Raw genomic sequence first — 15,376 nt, forward strand, 5'->3', positions numbered from 1 at the left:
CTTAACTGGTACCACAACCTGACTAATCGCCTCCCCCAGAAAACAACTACCATGAGACATCCACTTTCTCATCAGGACCTCCTCTTGGAGAAAATAGCCCTGTGCGACATCTCCCAACTGTTCCACAGACACAATTTGGTCCCGCAACTCTTCTAATGTAGGGTCAGTCCGTTGCGCCTCGATTAAATCGGAGCGGGATACAGATAACGGGATAACAGGGAAAACAGTAACAGACTTCTTCATGGTATTCTCGTTAGCCAGCTCCGTGACCAGGTCGTCATGGATCATAGAACGCGTCACTGCACACGCAGAAAACACCTCTGGGAAATTCTGCGCACTCTCATCAGGAATCCCTACAATTGACGGCTTAGTGGAAACCACTAAAGATGGAGACACGATAGGCCACACACGCTCCCCAGCCAAGTTATTTCCAAGGATCACGTCAATACCCTCAATAGGCAATGAAGGACGCACCCCCACAACAACCTCACCTTTCACCAGTCCACAATCCAACATCAGTTTATGCAATGGAACTGACAGAGTGTTCAAACCTATTCCCCTAATTAGAACACTATTCCCCGAATCAGTCTCCGCAGAGAAGGGTAACACAGACTCCAACACAAATGATTCAGAGGCACCTGTGTCTCTTAGGATCTTTACTGGCACTAGGTTCTTACTTCCTACCATAGACACAAAACCCTCCGTAACGAAAGGTAAATAGTCGGGATCAATATAACCCTTCACCTGGCTCCGGGCAGGAGACAATGCGTCATGAGTGAACTGATGTGGAACAGGCGCGGCTAACGCTGCAGGCCTCGATTTACCATAAGCACCTGTACTGAATTTACCCCTAGATCTAAGAATCGGACATTCATTTTTCCAATGACCTAATTCTTGACAGTAGTGACACTCTTGACCAACGTCAGTTTTACCACGGGTATCAGGCTCAACCCTATTTGAATGAAACTCTGCCCGGGAACCGAAGTATCTCGGCGAGCGAGGCCCAAATCTCTGCGAACGCCCCCACTCACTCCGAATACGGGGTTCTGCAAAAACATTTTTGTGAGTCAACACATATTCATCTGCCAAAACCGCAGCTTCAGCAACAGTCTTTATTTTTCGTTCGTTAATGTACGTCGCTATACGATCAGGGATTGTGTCCTTAAATTGTTCTAACATAATCAGATCACACAGCCCTTGGAAAGTCATAACTGCAGAGGCAGAACACCAGCGATTGAACTGTGAAGATAATATTCGCGCAAACTCAACATGAGTCTGCTGATCATCCCTTTTTAAAGTTCTAAATCGTTGGCGGTAAGCCTCAGGGACCAATTCGTAACTCTGTAACACAGCCGTTTTAACCTTCTCATAACTAACACTGTCTGCTACGCTAAGAGCTGAATATGCTTCTTGCGCTTTACCAGTCAGCACACACTGCAACATCAAAGTGCGATCAGAATCAGGCCAACTCCTAGCGTCAGCAACACGCTCAAACAACGAAAAGAATGTCTCCGGGTCCTTTTCATTAAACTGGGGCAACAACCGTAAATTCCCTACAACATCAAATGTCTCTGGATTACGACCAAAAGAGGAACGACCCCTAGGTAACTCTGGGTCACCTTCCCAGAGCAAACTCTCCACTGAGAGCTTTCCTTCCCTAACCAACTCTAGTCGCTCTTGTTGCAGCTTGATTTTAGCACGCTCCATATCCTGTTTAAATTCCAATTCCCTTTCATATTTTACACGATCATGCTCCATTTTAGCTTGTTCATGCTCCATTTTAGCTTGTTCATGCTCCATTTTAGCTCTTTGTCCATTTTTTTCATGCTCTAGCTGTAACAGAAGCAGTTCTTTCTGCTGTTCAAAAAGAAGACTACTATGACTAACCGATGGAGCGGTCATTGTAACATATCGGGGAGACAACGTGTCCTCAGCAGAGGCTGCCCCAGTGGTAACATCCAGAATACCACTCTCCATCAAATTGGCCTTCAATATTAACCTAATAGAATTTTTTAGGCGTTTATCACTAATTTCAACCTTGTAGTGTTCAGCAACCTTCAACAGCTGTTCTTTAGTACATAATTCTAACAGTTCTTCTGATGGAAAGCGAATGAACTCATCTACATTAGACGCCATAATCAAGAAAAAAAAAATATATATATAGATCATAATAATCTTGCTCAACCCCTCTGCTGAGCACACCAGACACAAGAGAAATGACAATCACACCGAGCACCACAGAAGAGAGCTGGGATATGGAGCTTCCCCAAAACCTACAATAACTCAACCCTAGTCTTCGTGCAGATTCGCGGTGGGTAATTACGCACTGTAGCCCGCTGGCAAGGAATTAAACCCCCCAGCACGCTGGTAGATTTCCCCAAGCCACGGATGTGCCCCCGAGACAACTGCTCAGTCCACTGACACCACACAAAAATAACAAACATTTAACCATGCCCAACGTATCCCAAAACAAAACACGTCACTAAGCCTATCAGGGGAAAAAGCTATAGCTCCGGGTAGCAAATGTCACTACCCTACCCAATCTCCCACTGAGGTACACAGCCGATTGTACTCACCTCAGACCGATGTCCCAACAGCGAGTAGAGCAAGAGTTTCCAGGCTGGGCAGGGACTGGAAACTAACCAATGTACTCTCTCCAACGCAGTACAAAACCCAAAGGCAACCAATACTGGCCTATCAAACTCAAACAAACTAACAAAATTTACAAAGAAAAACCCTACAGAATTGGACATTAACTCCACGTTCTCCCAAACACAACCAGTTCAAAATCCCGGACGAACCCCCACTTGTCACGAACCGGCTCAAGTTCGTAACAAAAGGGAGACACGTGGAGACAAGGAGTACTCAAAGTATATATTTATTAATTAAAGTAAACTAAATCAAATAACAATGGTGTGTGTAATCAGTAATCAGTAGTGTAAGTGAGTGTTTGCATGCATAAATGTAATATGGAAAAGTGTTGAAAAGTGCCAAAGCAAACAACCCAAAAAAGCCACAAAAATATCACAACCAAGATCAAAGTATCTGCCTGGAGAGAGTCTCCTCAATGAATGTGGAAGAGGTCCATTTATCCTGGGACACACCCGGCCCAGGTGTTTCCCATGTAGCTGACGACCCTCCCAACTCCGCCCACCGGCATCCTAATAAGGAAACAAGAGCAAAGAGAGAATACGGCAGACAGAGTGGGAGGGTCGTCACAAATACAACTGAAAATGTTGTAAATAATTCTTCTTTCATAACCCATTAAGGTCCTCACCTTAAAGGCACCTAATGTACAGAGTATCAACATCCTGAGACATTTGTAAATCTGTTTTTTTAGGGGGGTGCAATTGCCCTAATGGCTCTGAAATTTGCAACCTGGGTTCAGCCATAAGGTTTTATCTGGCACAGAGTGTTCAAATTATTTCAATTTCAATAGAAAAGTACAGACATTTAATGATTAAATAAAGAGAATACCCTTCTTTCTAATCACATCATCCAAAATATTAATTGATGTTCATCACACATTTGTTAAAACAATAGTTTCCTAAAATGACAAATACACTACACTGAGTGGACAAAACATTAGGAACACCTGCTCTTTCCATGACATAGACTGACCAGGTGAATCCAGGTGAAAGCTATGATCCCTTATTGATGTCATTTGTTAAATCCACTTCAATCGGTATAGATGAAGGGGAGGAGACAAGTTAAAGAAGGAGTTTTAAGCCTTGAGACAATTGAGACATGGATTATGTATGTGTGTATGGTAGTAGGTGCCAGGCACACCGGTTTGTGTCAAGAACTGCAACGCTGCTGGGGTTTTCACGCTCAACAGTTTCCCATGTCTATCAAGAATGTTCCACTACCCAAAGGACATCCAGCCAACTTGACACAACTGTGGGAAACATTGGAGTCAACATGGGCCAGAATCCCTGTGGAACGCTTTTGACACCTTGCAGAGTCGTTGCCCCGATGAATTGAGGCTGTTCTGAGGGCAAAGTGGAGAGGGGGGGGGGGGGGGGTGCAACTCAATATTCGGAAAGTGTTCCTAATGTTTGGTAAACTCAGTGTATATCTTATGGATAACTAGCAACATTGCTAAAGCTTAGCTCTGGATGAGTAAACTGATATATTTTTATAGTCTCTGACACCCAAAGGCAGTAAACTACTTGCTAGTTATCAATAAAATAAAATGTGGTAAGTTTGTAATTTTAGTGAAATACTCCTTCCATTGAGGTTTTCCTATTGATATAGAACAAGACAAACAGTCTCTCCTAAGGGCCTAAAACATGATCTAAGGCCCCTGTATTTAGTAGTTTGGACCATTCTTCAGAAAAAGTAGTGAAAAAAAATCCAAGTAATTAAAAAGAGGACCAGAACATATGATATGAATAATGAAGGACGTAGGACTATAAGGTTCTATCTTCAAATTGTATAGTTTTGAGATAATGGGTATTTTTCAAGTCCAGATCTCAGAACTGTTTTGTGATGTCTTCTTCTTTTTGACTCAATAAGTATATCAACTGACAACCCAGCATTGTGTGATTGGATTGCAGATAGGACCTTTAAGCACCAAGTTAAAAGGTGTTTGCCCAGATGGACCTTTCAGATTTTTCATTTTTTCATCGTAAATGTACTTATCTCACATGTAAAGGACAGCCTAAATGTGAATAACTAATTTTTGACCAAAATGTCAGATATAACTACTACAGGTCACAAACTGTAGCTATTGGTACAACAGAGAAACGTTTTGGGTTATAAAAGAGGTAACAAAACTCCTTTCCCCCTTTGCAGGAGAAGAGAATCTATGACCTGAAGAAGAAGAACCAGGAGCTGGAGAAGTTCAAGTTTGTCCTGGACTACAAGATCAAAGAACTGAAGAAACAGATTGAGCCCAGAGAGAACGACATCAAGGAGATGAAGGAGCAGATTCAAGAGGTGAGAGAAAGCTAGATCTGGTTTTAGATGGTCTCAGTGGTCCTTTGTTGCTCAGTTGGTAGAGTATGGCGCAGTATTCTTTAACCCGTCTCCTCCCCTTCATCTACACTGATTGAAGTGGATTTAACAGGTGACATCAATAAAGGATCATAGCTTTCACCTGGATTCACCTGGTCAGTCTAATTCGCAGAAAGAGCAGGTGTTCTTAATGTTTTGTACACTCAGTGTATAAGTGGCATGTATTGTAGCACTCATTGAGATTGACTGACCAATGGATGCTCTCTTTGTTAGATGGAGGGCGAGCTGGACCAGGTCCACAAGAAGAACACTCAACTGGAGCTGAACATCACTGAGCTGAGGCTCAAACTGAAAGCCACCGATAAGGAGATGCACAAGGATATGCAGAGGGTGAGATAGACTGGAGGACGCCTGTCTGCTTTACATGAGAATCAGAGAGGTTTGGGGGAATTATGGGGCGAGCGAGAGAAGGCTCAAACTAAATCTAAAACACTGTACATAGCAGAGAATCTTAAAGAGACATGGACAGTGACCACCGATTCTAAATGGACCCCTAGCCCCTACTGCATATGCACTTGTATGCACTATGCATGTCTTTAACTACTATGTACTGTATATTATCATGAGGTTTAATGGAAGAGATAGTTAGAGCAGATGTCTCCAAAATGTAGATCCCCAGCTACCAGCCCACCTATGAGGAGCTCACCAATCTGTGTTCCATCGCAAACTGTCATAAACATAAAACTCCCGGCTACTATCCAATCAATGCCACATTGACATTATCCCACCCCTGGTTAGACATGTAACACAGTATCTGCCAATTAATTTCCAGCAATATTGCCCCTGTCTGTCTGGTGCAAATGCGCGCTTCAGGCCATATGTAGCCAGTTAGCTGTCTTGTTTGTAGACAGAATGAATTTCCCCCATAATCCTTCTCAGTTAAATGTAAACTGCAAAGTAGGCTTTTCTGACAGAACTATATCATGATTATTTGTATCAATTGGGTGGCGACTGTTTTGCTAACTCTGCCATGACATGTGCTGCAGCAGTAGGCCTAACAGCAGACACATCGCTAGACCGAAACATTCCTCTCCTGCTAGACGCACAATTAAAGGGGAAATACACTCATAAATCTAAATGATATTTTTTCCAGACTGAAGAAATGGTCTTCTGATGTGATTTAAGCGTTGACATGGACTCAGAACATCCATTTCCCTTTTTTCTCTATGAATAATTGTAATATTGAGAGTAAAAAACTGAAAAACAGAATTCGGGAAAGTACTAAAAATTATTTTATGGGGCCTGTCATGCAAAATACTGTTTATTAACCATTATATTACCAGGTATATTGACGGAAAACGCATATCTTGTACACCAAGCTCCCGGGGAAGAGTTGCAGGGTAGAGAAGGAAGAATGGGCCTATTTGAAAGCTATCAAAAAAGTTTTTGCCCGCAACGTTTCATTTTTTAAAAGTAGCTTCTCATGCTAGAAAAGGTTGAAGACCCCTGACTTAGAGTCTATAGGCCTAGTTCAAAGACATAGCCCAATGATGTACATAAACAAAGTATATGAATATGTCTGTCTATGGTAATTACAGAAACCATCATGGTGTACCCTTGCTCTCTTCACCCAGGTGAGGGACGTGGAGGCCCTGGTACGCAGGTTCAAGACAGACCTCCATAACTGCGTAGGCTTCATCCAGGAGCCCAAGAAACTCAAGGATAGTATCCGAGAGCTGTACGACCGCTACGTTCAGCAGAGTGATGTGGTGAGATGGCTATACATACCAGTGGACGCACACACACACACACACACAAACATACACACATACATACATAGAATACACACACACACACACACACACACACACACACACACACACACATACTGTCACGATCGTTGGTTAGAGAGGACCAAGGCGCAGCGTGTTGAGCGAACATACTTTAATAGTAAAGTGCACACACGAATACAAAACAATAAACGATACGTAACGTCCTCAGACAATGACTGACAAGGAACAAAAAACCCACCAACACAAGGTGAAAACAGACAGTATAAATATGGCTCCCAATCAGAGACAACGAGCCAAACAGCTGACACTCGTTACCTCTGATTGGGAGTCACTCATCCAAACAAAGAAATACAACCACATAGAACAACCCAACCAAACAGAACACAACGAAACGAACACACCCTGGCTCAACATACAAAGTCCCGGAGCCAGAGCGTGACAGTACCCCCCCCTAAAGGCGCGGACTGCGACCGCGCCTCAATAAGGGCTAAACAAGGGAGGGCTGGGTGGGCATACCTCCTCGGCGGTGGTTCTGGCTCCGGCCCTGATCCCCACCTCCTCTCCAACCCCCCAAAGTACCCCTGGTCCTGTCTAGCCCCGCTGGTCGGAGCCGGACTGACGACACGCGCCCCTGGCTTGGTGCGTGGAACAGGAACGGGCCTCACCGGACTGACGACTCCATTCCCTGGTTTGGTGCGAGTAGCAGGAACGAGCTGGACCAGGCTGACGACTCGCATCCCTGGTTTGGTGCGAGTAGCAGGAACGGGCTGGACCAGGCTGACGCCTCGCACCCCTGGCTTGGTGCGAGTAGCAGGAACGGGTTGGACCAGGCTGGCGACTCGCACCCCTGGTTTGGTGCGAGTGGCAGGAACAGGCCGGGTCGGGCTGGCGACGCACACCGTAGGCTTTGTGCGTGGAGCAGGGACAGGCCGGGCTGGGCTGGCGACGCACACCGTAGGCTTTGTGCGTGGAGCAGGAACAGGCCGGGCTGGACTGGCAACGCACACCGTAGGCTTTGTGCGTGGAGCAGGGACAGGCCGGGCTGGACTGGCGACGCACCTCGTAGGCTTGGTGCGTGGAGCAGGGACAGGCCGGGCTGGGCTGTCGACGCACACCACTGACTTGGTGGGAATGGCAGGAACCGGCCGGGCTGGGCTGACGACGTGCACCACTGACTTGGTGGGAATGGCAGGAACAGGCCGGGCTGGGCTGACGACGCGCACCACTGACTTGGTGGGAATGGCAGGAACAGGCCGGGCCGGGCTGTCGACGCACACCACAGACTTGGTGGGAATGGCAGGAACAGGCCGGGCTGGGCTGACGACGCGCACCACTGCCTTGGTGGGAATGGCAGGAACAGGCCGGACCGTACTGGGGACACACACCACTGGCCCCACGCAGGGATCAGGAACGGGCCGGACCGGACTGGTAACACACCCCAGTACCTCTCGCCGTGCCTCCACACTTTCCCTCTCCTCTGTGCCCAGTGGCCCCCCTAACCTGGCGGCCTTCTCTGCCAACGCTTTGCACCGCTCTAACCCGTACACCTGCTGCCCCGACGTCGTGAGCCCCCCCCTAAAAATTTCCTGGGGGTCTCTCCTCCCCGTGGCCCAGGCCTCTCTCCCTCTTGCCAGACTCGCAATCATCTCCTCCCACGTCCATCCTCTCTCCTCGTCACGCTGCTTGATCTGGTTAAGGTGGGTTTTTCTGTCACGATCGTTGGTTAGAGAGGACCAAGGCGCAGCGTGTTGAGCGAACATACTTTAATAGTAAAGTGCACACACGAATACAAAACAATAAACGATACGTAACGTCCTCAGACAATGACTGACAAGGAACAAAAAACCCACCAACACAAGGTGAAAACAGACAGTATAAATATGGCTCCCAATCAGAGACAACGAGCCAAACAGCTGACACTCGTTACCTCTGATTGGGAGTCACTCATCCAAACAAAGAAATACAACCACATAGAACAACCCAACCAAACAGAACACAACGAAACGAACACACCCTGGCTCAACATACAAAGTCCCGGAGCCAGAGCGTGACACATACATACATACATACATACATACATACATACATAGAATACACACACACACACACACATACATACATACATACATACACACATAGATACACACTAAAAAGGATCTGTGTGGAAGGTTATGGCAGGACGATCACACACACACACACACACATTACATTTACATTTTAGTCATTTAGCAGAAGCTCTTATCCAGAGCGACTTACAGTTAGTGAGTGCATACATTTTCATACTGGCCCCCCGTGGGAAACGAACCCACAACCCTGGCGTTGCAAGCGCCATGCTCTACCAACTGAGCTACAGGGGAATACATTTACATTTACATTTACGTCATTTAGCATACATACACACACACACACACTCAAGTGCTGCTCCACATGCTGGCTCACAGACACACACTTAACACAGATTAGTTGGATGCATTTCTAAACAGTTTTTCATTTAGTACCACTTTAAGGGTATGGATTACCAGTTAGCTTCCGGCATAAATATTCAGGAAACACAAAAAACACACCTGCTAGTAAAATGAATGTGTGTGTGTGTGTGTGTGTGTGTTGAGGTGGACATAGTGGGTGTGGACGCAGACATCCAGAGAGAGTACAGTCGTCAGAGGGAGCACCTGGAGAGGAACGTGGCATCTCTGAAGAGGAAGCTGGCCAAAGACACAGAGGTCCACCGGACAGACAACGTCAAGATCATGAAGGTGGGAGGGAGAGACGCTCGTCAACACCAACCGAAGCCCTGTGGGCAAAATGGGTTGAAAAGCCATCTGGCTGAGGAGACAATGCTTCAACGTGAAAACCAGGGTTGTGTTCAGTAGGGCACATTGTAGCAAAACATTTTGCAACAGATAACGAAAATCTGTTCTTATTGGATAAATGTAGGTTGTACTTAACCGTTTCAAAAGGTTTCCCCCCTTGACTGAGTTTTCAACCAGAAAATGATGACGTCCACTACCCAATTTTGAGAGTTGGGAATTTAACTTCCATTATATGTGGTTTATTCACATTCCATATTCCACTAATTAAATTCCACTGATATTTCAAAATCCTAAATTCAGTTTAGCACTGATGTTCCGTTTCATGTGTCTTTTACAGGAGAACGTGTCTCTGATAAAGGAGATCAATGATCTGAGGCGGGACCTGCGTCTGGTGAGGACTCAGGTCCACGACTATAAGAGCCAAATGGGCATCAACAAAAAGAAACTGAGCTCCTCAGACCTCACCGGTGACTGGACCCCCACACAACAATATCTGATATTCACTAAAACCCAGATAACAGTTTGACCTGAGAGTTGATCTGTTTCTACTTGTTTTATCAGTTCATCCTGCGTTCACGTGTCTAACCTTTATTTGACCTTTTTGTTCTGTCTTCAATAATGAAATCCTTTTTGGAAAAAACATTCTGCAAACGCTTAGCTAGTAAATTTGTCCTCTGTTCATCTTCAATAGTTTTGAGTGCGTTGTTGTTTCTATGTAGTGATGGAACAACTTCCCATGCATTCTAAAATGATCAAATCAATGAATCAATTAATCAATTAACGTTAATGCAAGAAAAAGCATGATATGACCCTCTTGACCTCTCGGTGTCACTGTAGTGTAAACCTCTGACCTCTGTGTCCCCATAGCGCTGACCTCCGTGGAGTTGAAGGGGGGGAGCCTGGTGGCGAGGCTCAACTTCGAGGAGGAGGCAGAGCGTATTATCCAGCTGCAGCGCGTGGAGATCCAGAGGCTGAAGATGCAGGGCCAGGGCCACTCCCTAAGGCCCCCCTCTAGCAGCACCAAGCTGCCCGTACTCACCACTTGATCCTGGGGGAGAGGAGGACCCGTACTCACCACTTGATCCTGGGGGAGAGGAGGACCCGTACTCACCACTTGATCCTGGGGGAGAGGAGGACCCGTACTCACCACTTGATCCTGGGGGAGAGGAGGAGAGGAGGAGGGTGGGAGGGGCTGTGATGGTTACCTGAGTTAAGAGTTATTGGTTAAAAGCTAAAAGTTATTGGTTCTCTTTAAAATATTTTAGCAGAGTTTGATTGAGCTTGCCTGGCACAATGGAGTAGAACAGACCTAAAAGTGCAAATCCAGCATTCCAGGTTGGCTCAATCAAACGCTGAGCGAAAAAGAAATACTATTTGAACCCAGGTCTGATTAGGGATCCAGAATGGACTCCACCTTGGTGGACATGAGCTGTAAATGTGGCATATACCCAATGAACTACATACAGGTAGAGAGACATGTACTGATTATACATGGTGGTAGTCAAGCTGAGGGCACCTAGCCTGGTCCCAGATCAGTTTGTGCTGATTTCCATGACAATGACCATAGGAGTTGGCTATACAGCACAAACTGATCTTGGACCAGGCTAGAAGCCACCTGCAAACAACAGGGCCAGATCAGGTGGTCTGTCCACAATATCTATCACAGAGCTACATTTACATTTTAATCATTAAGCAGACACTCTTATCCAGAGCGACTTAGTTAGTGAGTGCATACAATTTTTCATACTGGTCCCCCGTGGGAAACGAACCCACAACCCTGGCGTTGCAAGCGCCATGCTCTACAAACTGAGCTACACGGGACTACACACTGAGTGAAGCATCAAAACACTCAATTTCAATGGTCAAATACGAGCAGAGTGTATTGTTATTATACAGTCAGGCAATAAGAAGCTATTTGTGTTGTAAATAAAGATTTTAACATTTTCCTGAAATATGTGTTTGGGTGTTTGTTTTATATTACACGTCATGTGTCGTGGGCAGGAGTTGACTGTAGAATAAAATAAGTCTCTCAAATATGTAACAGTATTCCACCTAGTTATTTTGGATACTTTCTTCTGAAGAACAAAACTTTCAACATTTCAAGAAATAAAATTGCAACTTTGCTTCTAACCACTAAAATATACACAAATAAATCAGGATGTTAAAGGAAATGGTATTTGTTGGTAGTATAAATAAATACGCTTCAATGTAAATTCATGAGACAAGTATGAAATGTGCTGCACAATTTTATACAATTATGATTATTAGTAGTAGTAGTAGTAGTTGTATGTGTATACAGTCTGAAGTGAGTATAGAGAACATGATTACCAGTAATAACATATGATTCATACATACATCATTTTACAAAGTTAGAACCATAGAGATCCTATTAAATTACTAGTGGGGCTATAAACCCTCAAAGTTTCAGAATGGGTTGGGAGAAATCCAAACCAGTCTAATTGGAATGAATGACAGTAGAGTTATAGGTGATGTATTTCCTGCTTTTACTTATGCAGGAAAATAAAAGTAAGGCATGTGATTATATCAGAAATTGTGTAATAGAATTGTTGTCAACCTAAAATATAGTCATAGAATTATAAATACAGTTTATATGGGTTTTATACGAATTTTCTGTATAAATAGCCTCTAAAATATACAGTGGGGGAAAAAAGTATTTAGTCAGCCACCAATTGTGCAAGTTCTCCCACTTAAAAAGATGAGAGAGGCCTGTAATTTTCATCATAGGTACACGTCAACTATGACAGACAAATTGAGGGAAAAAAATCCAGAAAATCACATTGTAGGATTTTTTATGAATTTATTTGCAAATTATGATGGAAAATAAGTATTTGGTCACCTACAAACAAGCAAGATTTCTGGCTCTCACAGACCTGTAACTTCTTCTTTAAGAGGCTCCTCTGTCCTCCACTCGTTACCTGTATTAATGGCACCTGTTTGAACTTGTTATCAGTATAAAAGACACCTGTCCACAACCTCAAACAGTCACACTCCAAACTCCACTATGGCCAAGACCAAAGAGCTGTCAAAGGACACCAGAAACAAAATTGTAGACCTGCACCAGGCTGGGAAGACTGAATCTGTAATAGGTAAGCAGCTTGGTTTGAAGAAATCAACTGTGGGAGCAATTATTAGGAAATGGAAGACATACAAGACCACTGATAATCTCCCTCGATCTGGGGCTCCACGCAAGATCTCACCCCGTGGGGTCAAAATGATCACAAGAACGGTGAGCAAAAATCCCAGAACCACACGTGGGGACCTAGTGAATGACCTGCAGAGAGCTGGGACCAAAGTAACAAAGCCTACCATCAGTAACACACTACGCCGCCAGGGACTCAAATCCTGCAGTGCCAGACGTGTCCCCCTTCTTAAGCCAGTACATGTCCAGGCCCGTCTGAAGTTTGCTAGAGTGCATTTGGATGATCCAGAAGAGGATTGGGAGAATGTCATATGGTCAGATGAAACCAAAATATAACTTTTTGGTAAAAACTCAACTCGTCGTATTTGGAGGACAAAGAATGCTGAGTTGCTGCATCCAAAGAACACCATACCTACTGTGAAGCATGGGGGTGGAAACATCATGCTTTGGGGCTGTTTTTCTGCAAAGGGACCAGGACGACTGATCCGTGTAAAGGAAAGAATGAATGGGGCCATGTATCATGAGATTTTGAGTGAAAACCTCCTTCCATCAGCAAGGGCATTGAAGATGAAACGTGGCTGGGTCTTTCAGCATGACAATGATCCCAAACACACCACCCGGGAAACGAAGGAGTGGCTTCGTAAGAAGCATTTCAAGGTCCTGGAGTGGCCTAGCCAGTCTCCAGATCTCAAGCCCATAGAAAATCTTTGGAGGGAGTTGAAAGTCTGTGTTGCCCAGCGACAGCCCCAAAACATCACTGCTCTAGAGGAGATCTGCATGGAGGAATGGGCCAAAATACCAGCAACAGTGTGTGAAAACCTTGTGAAGACTTACAGAAAACGTTTGACCTGTGTCATTGCCAACAAAGGGTATATAACAAAGTACTGAGAAACTTTTGTTATTGACCAAATACTTATTTTCCACCATAATTTGCAAATAAATTCATTAAAAATCCTACAATGTGATTTTCTGGAAAAAAAAGTATCATTTTGTCTGTCATAGTTAACGTGTACCTATGATGAAAATTACAGGCCTCTCTCATCTTTTTAAGTGGGAGAACTTGCACAATTGGTGGCTGACTAAATACTTTTTTTCCCCACTGTATGTAAACAGACCATAAATGTAAAATATATATAGAGTGCTATTATACGATACAATATCAGTAATTGTTGCATTTACAACTTGTCTAAGTCCATCATCAACAGATTTCAGCCAGTGTATGGCTGTGGATTGACTGCATTGTTTGAATGGAATGTTGGCATATTGGCAGTTAATTTGAATAGATGATGGATTCATTCCTCTAAAACTGTCTATCTAGCTAACAAACATACAGTGCAGATACAATTATTTTAATTCATTATTTTACACAATATCTTATCACAGCACTGGCAAACCATGGTTGACCAACTCCCTGACCTTTATCCCATCATGGCCATTCTAATTCTATGGTAGAATTCTGTCTTTCATTTCATTACTTGTTTTATCTCAGAGCTCTCCTTTCGGAAGACTTTTCCATCCGCCTGCTTTTTCCAGCTCAGCTTGACGTCTTGAGACATCCCCTTCTCCATCATGTTCTCCTTATTTTATTTTCTCTCGTGATTACGATCTTGTCTCATCGCTGCAACTCCCCAATGGACTCAGGAGAGGGGCGAAGGTCGAGTCATGCGTCCTCCGAAACATGACACGCCAAACCCGCTCGCTTAACCCGGAAGCCAGCTGCACCAATGTGTTGGAGGAAACACCGTTCAACTGAAGACCGAGTTCAGCCTGCAGGGGCAGGCACCCGGCCCGCCACAAGGAGTCACTAGAGCGCGATGAGCCAGGTAAAGCCCAGCCCGCCAAACCCTCCCCTAACCCGTAGCGCCCTATGGGACTCCTGGTCACAGCTGGTAATGACACAGCGAACCCCAGGCTGTAGTGACGCAGCAACACTGCGATGCAGTGCCTTAGGCCGCTGCGCCACTCAGGAGGCCCCACCACGTTCTCCTTCATCTAAAGAACAGAAGAAGTATTCAGTTACTGAATGCTGTCCCTTACGAAAATGTATATGACAATTTTTACGGGAAAGTCCATACATATATATATATATGATCAGATCACTAAAAGCAAAACAATTATATGTGTTATAGTGAATCTGAAAATTATATATTATACTGAACACCAATATAAAACGCAACATGAAACAATTACAATGGTTTTACAGTTAATATAAGAAAAGTCAATTTAAATAAATTCATTAGGCCCTAATCTATGGATTTCACATGACTGGGCAGGGGCGCAACCATGGGTGGGCCTGGGAGGGCATAGGCCCACCCACTGGGGAGCCAGGCCCAGCCAATCAGAATGAGTTTTTCCCCACAAAAGGGCTTTATTACATTCAATTCTCTGGCAACAGCTCTGGTGGACATTCCTGCAGTCAGCATGCCAATTGCATGCTCCCTCAAAATTTGGTATCTGTGGCATTGTGTTGTGTGACAAAACTGCACATTTTAGAGTGGCCTTTTATTGTCCCCAGCACAAGGTGCACCTGTGTAATGATCATGCTGTTTAATCAGCTTCTTGATATGCCACACCTGTCAGGTGGATGGATTATCTTGGCAAAGTAGAAATGCTCACTAACAGGGATGTAAATAAATTTGAGATAAATAAATTAT

At 44.5% G+C, this 15,376-nt stretch overlaps 1 protein-coding gene across 1 annotated transcript in view; it reads left to right on the forward strand.

The window, feature by feature from the left end:
• LOC311146591 (cilia- and flagella-associated protein 57-like) overlaps positions 1 to 10,608 on the forward strand; it is a gene marked incomplete at both ends in the record, with an annotated part of 31,489 nt that extends 20,881 nt beyond the window's left edge. The window contains 6 exons of the mRNA XM_084183113.1: positions 4,798 to 4,941; positions 5,233 to 5,349; positions 6,594 to 6,728; positions 9,362 to 9,505; positions 9,900 to 10,029; positions 10,430 to 10,608. Coding sequence (XP_084039239.1) covers positions 4,798 to 4,941; positions 5,233 to 5,349; positions 6,594 to 6,728; positions 9,362 to 9,505; positions 9,900 to 10,029; positions 10,430 to 10,608 — 849 coding nt within the window. The remainder of the gene's footprint in view (positions 1 to 4,797; positions 4,942 to 5,232; positions 5,350 to 6,593; positions 6,729 to 9,361; positions 9,506 to 9,899; positions 10,030 to 10,429) is intronic.
• Between the last annotated feature and the right edge of the window lie 4,768 nt (positions 10,609 to 15,376).

The sequence above is a fragment of the Coregonus lavaretus genome (genome assembly GCF_964263955.1).
Source record: "Coregonus lavaretus genome assembly, chromosome: 19".
NCBI classification, from domain to species: Eukaryota; Metazoa; Chordata; class Actinopteri; order Salmoniformes; family Salmonidae; genus Coregonus; species Coregonus lavaretus.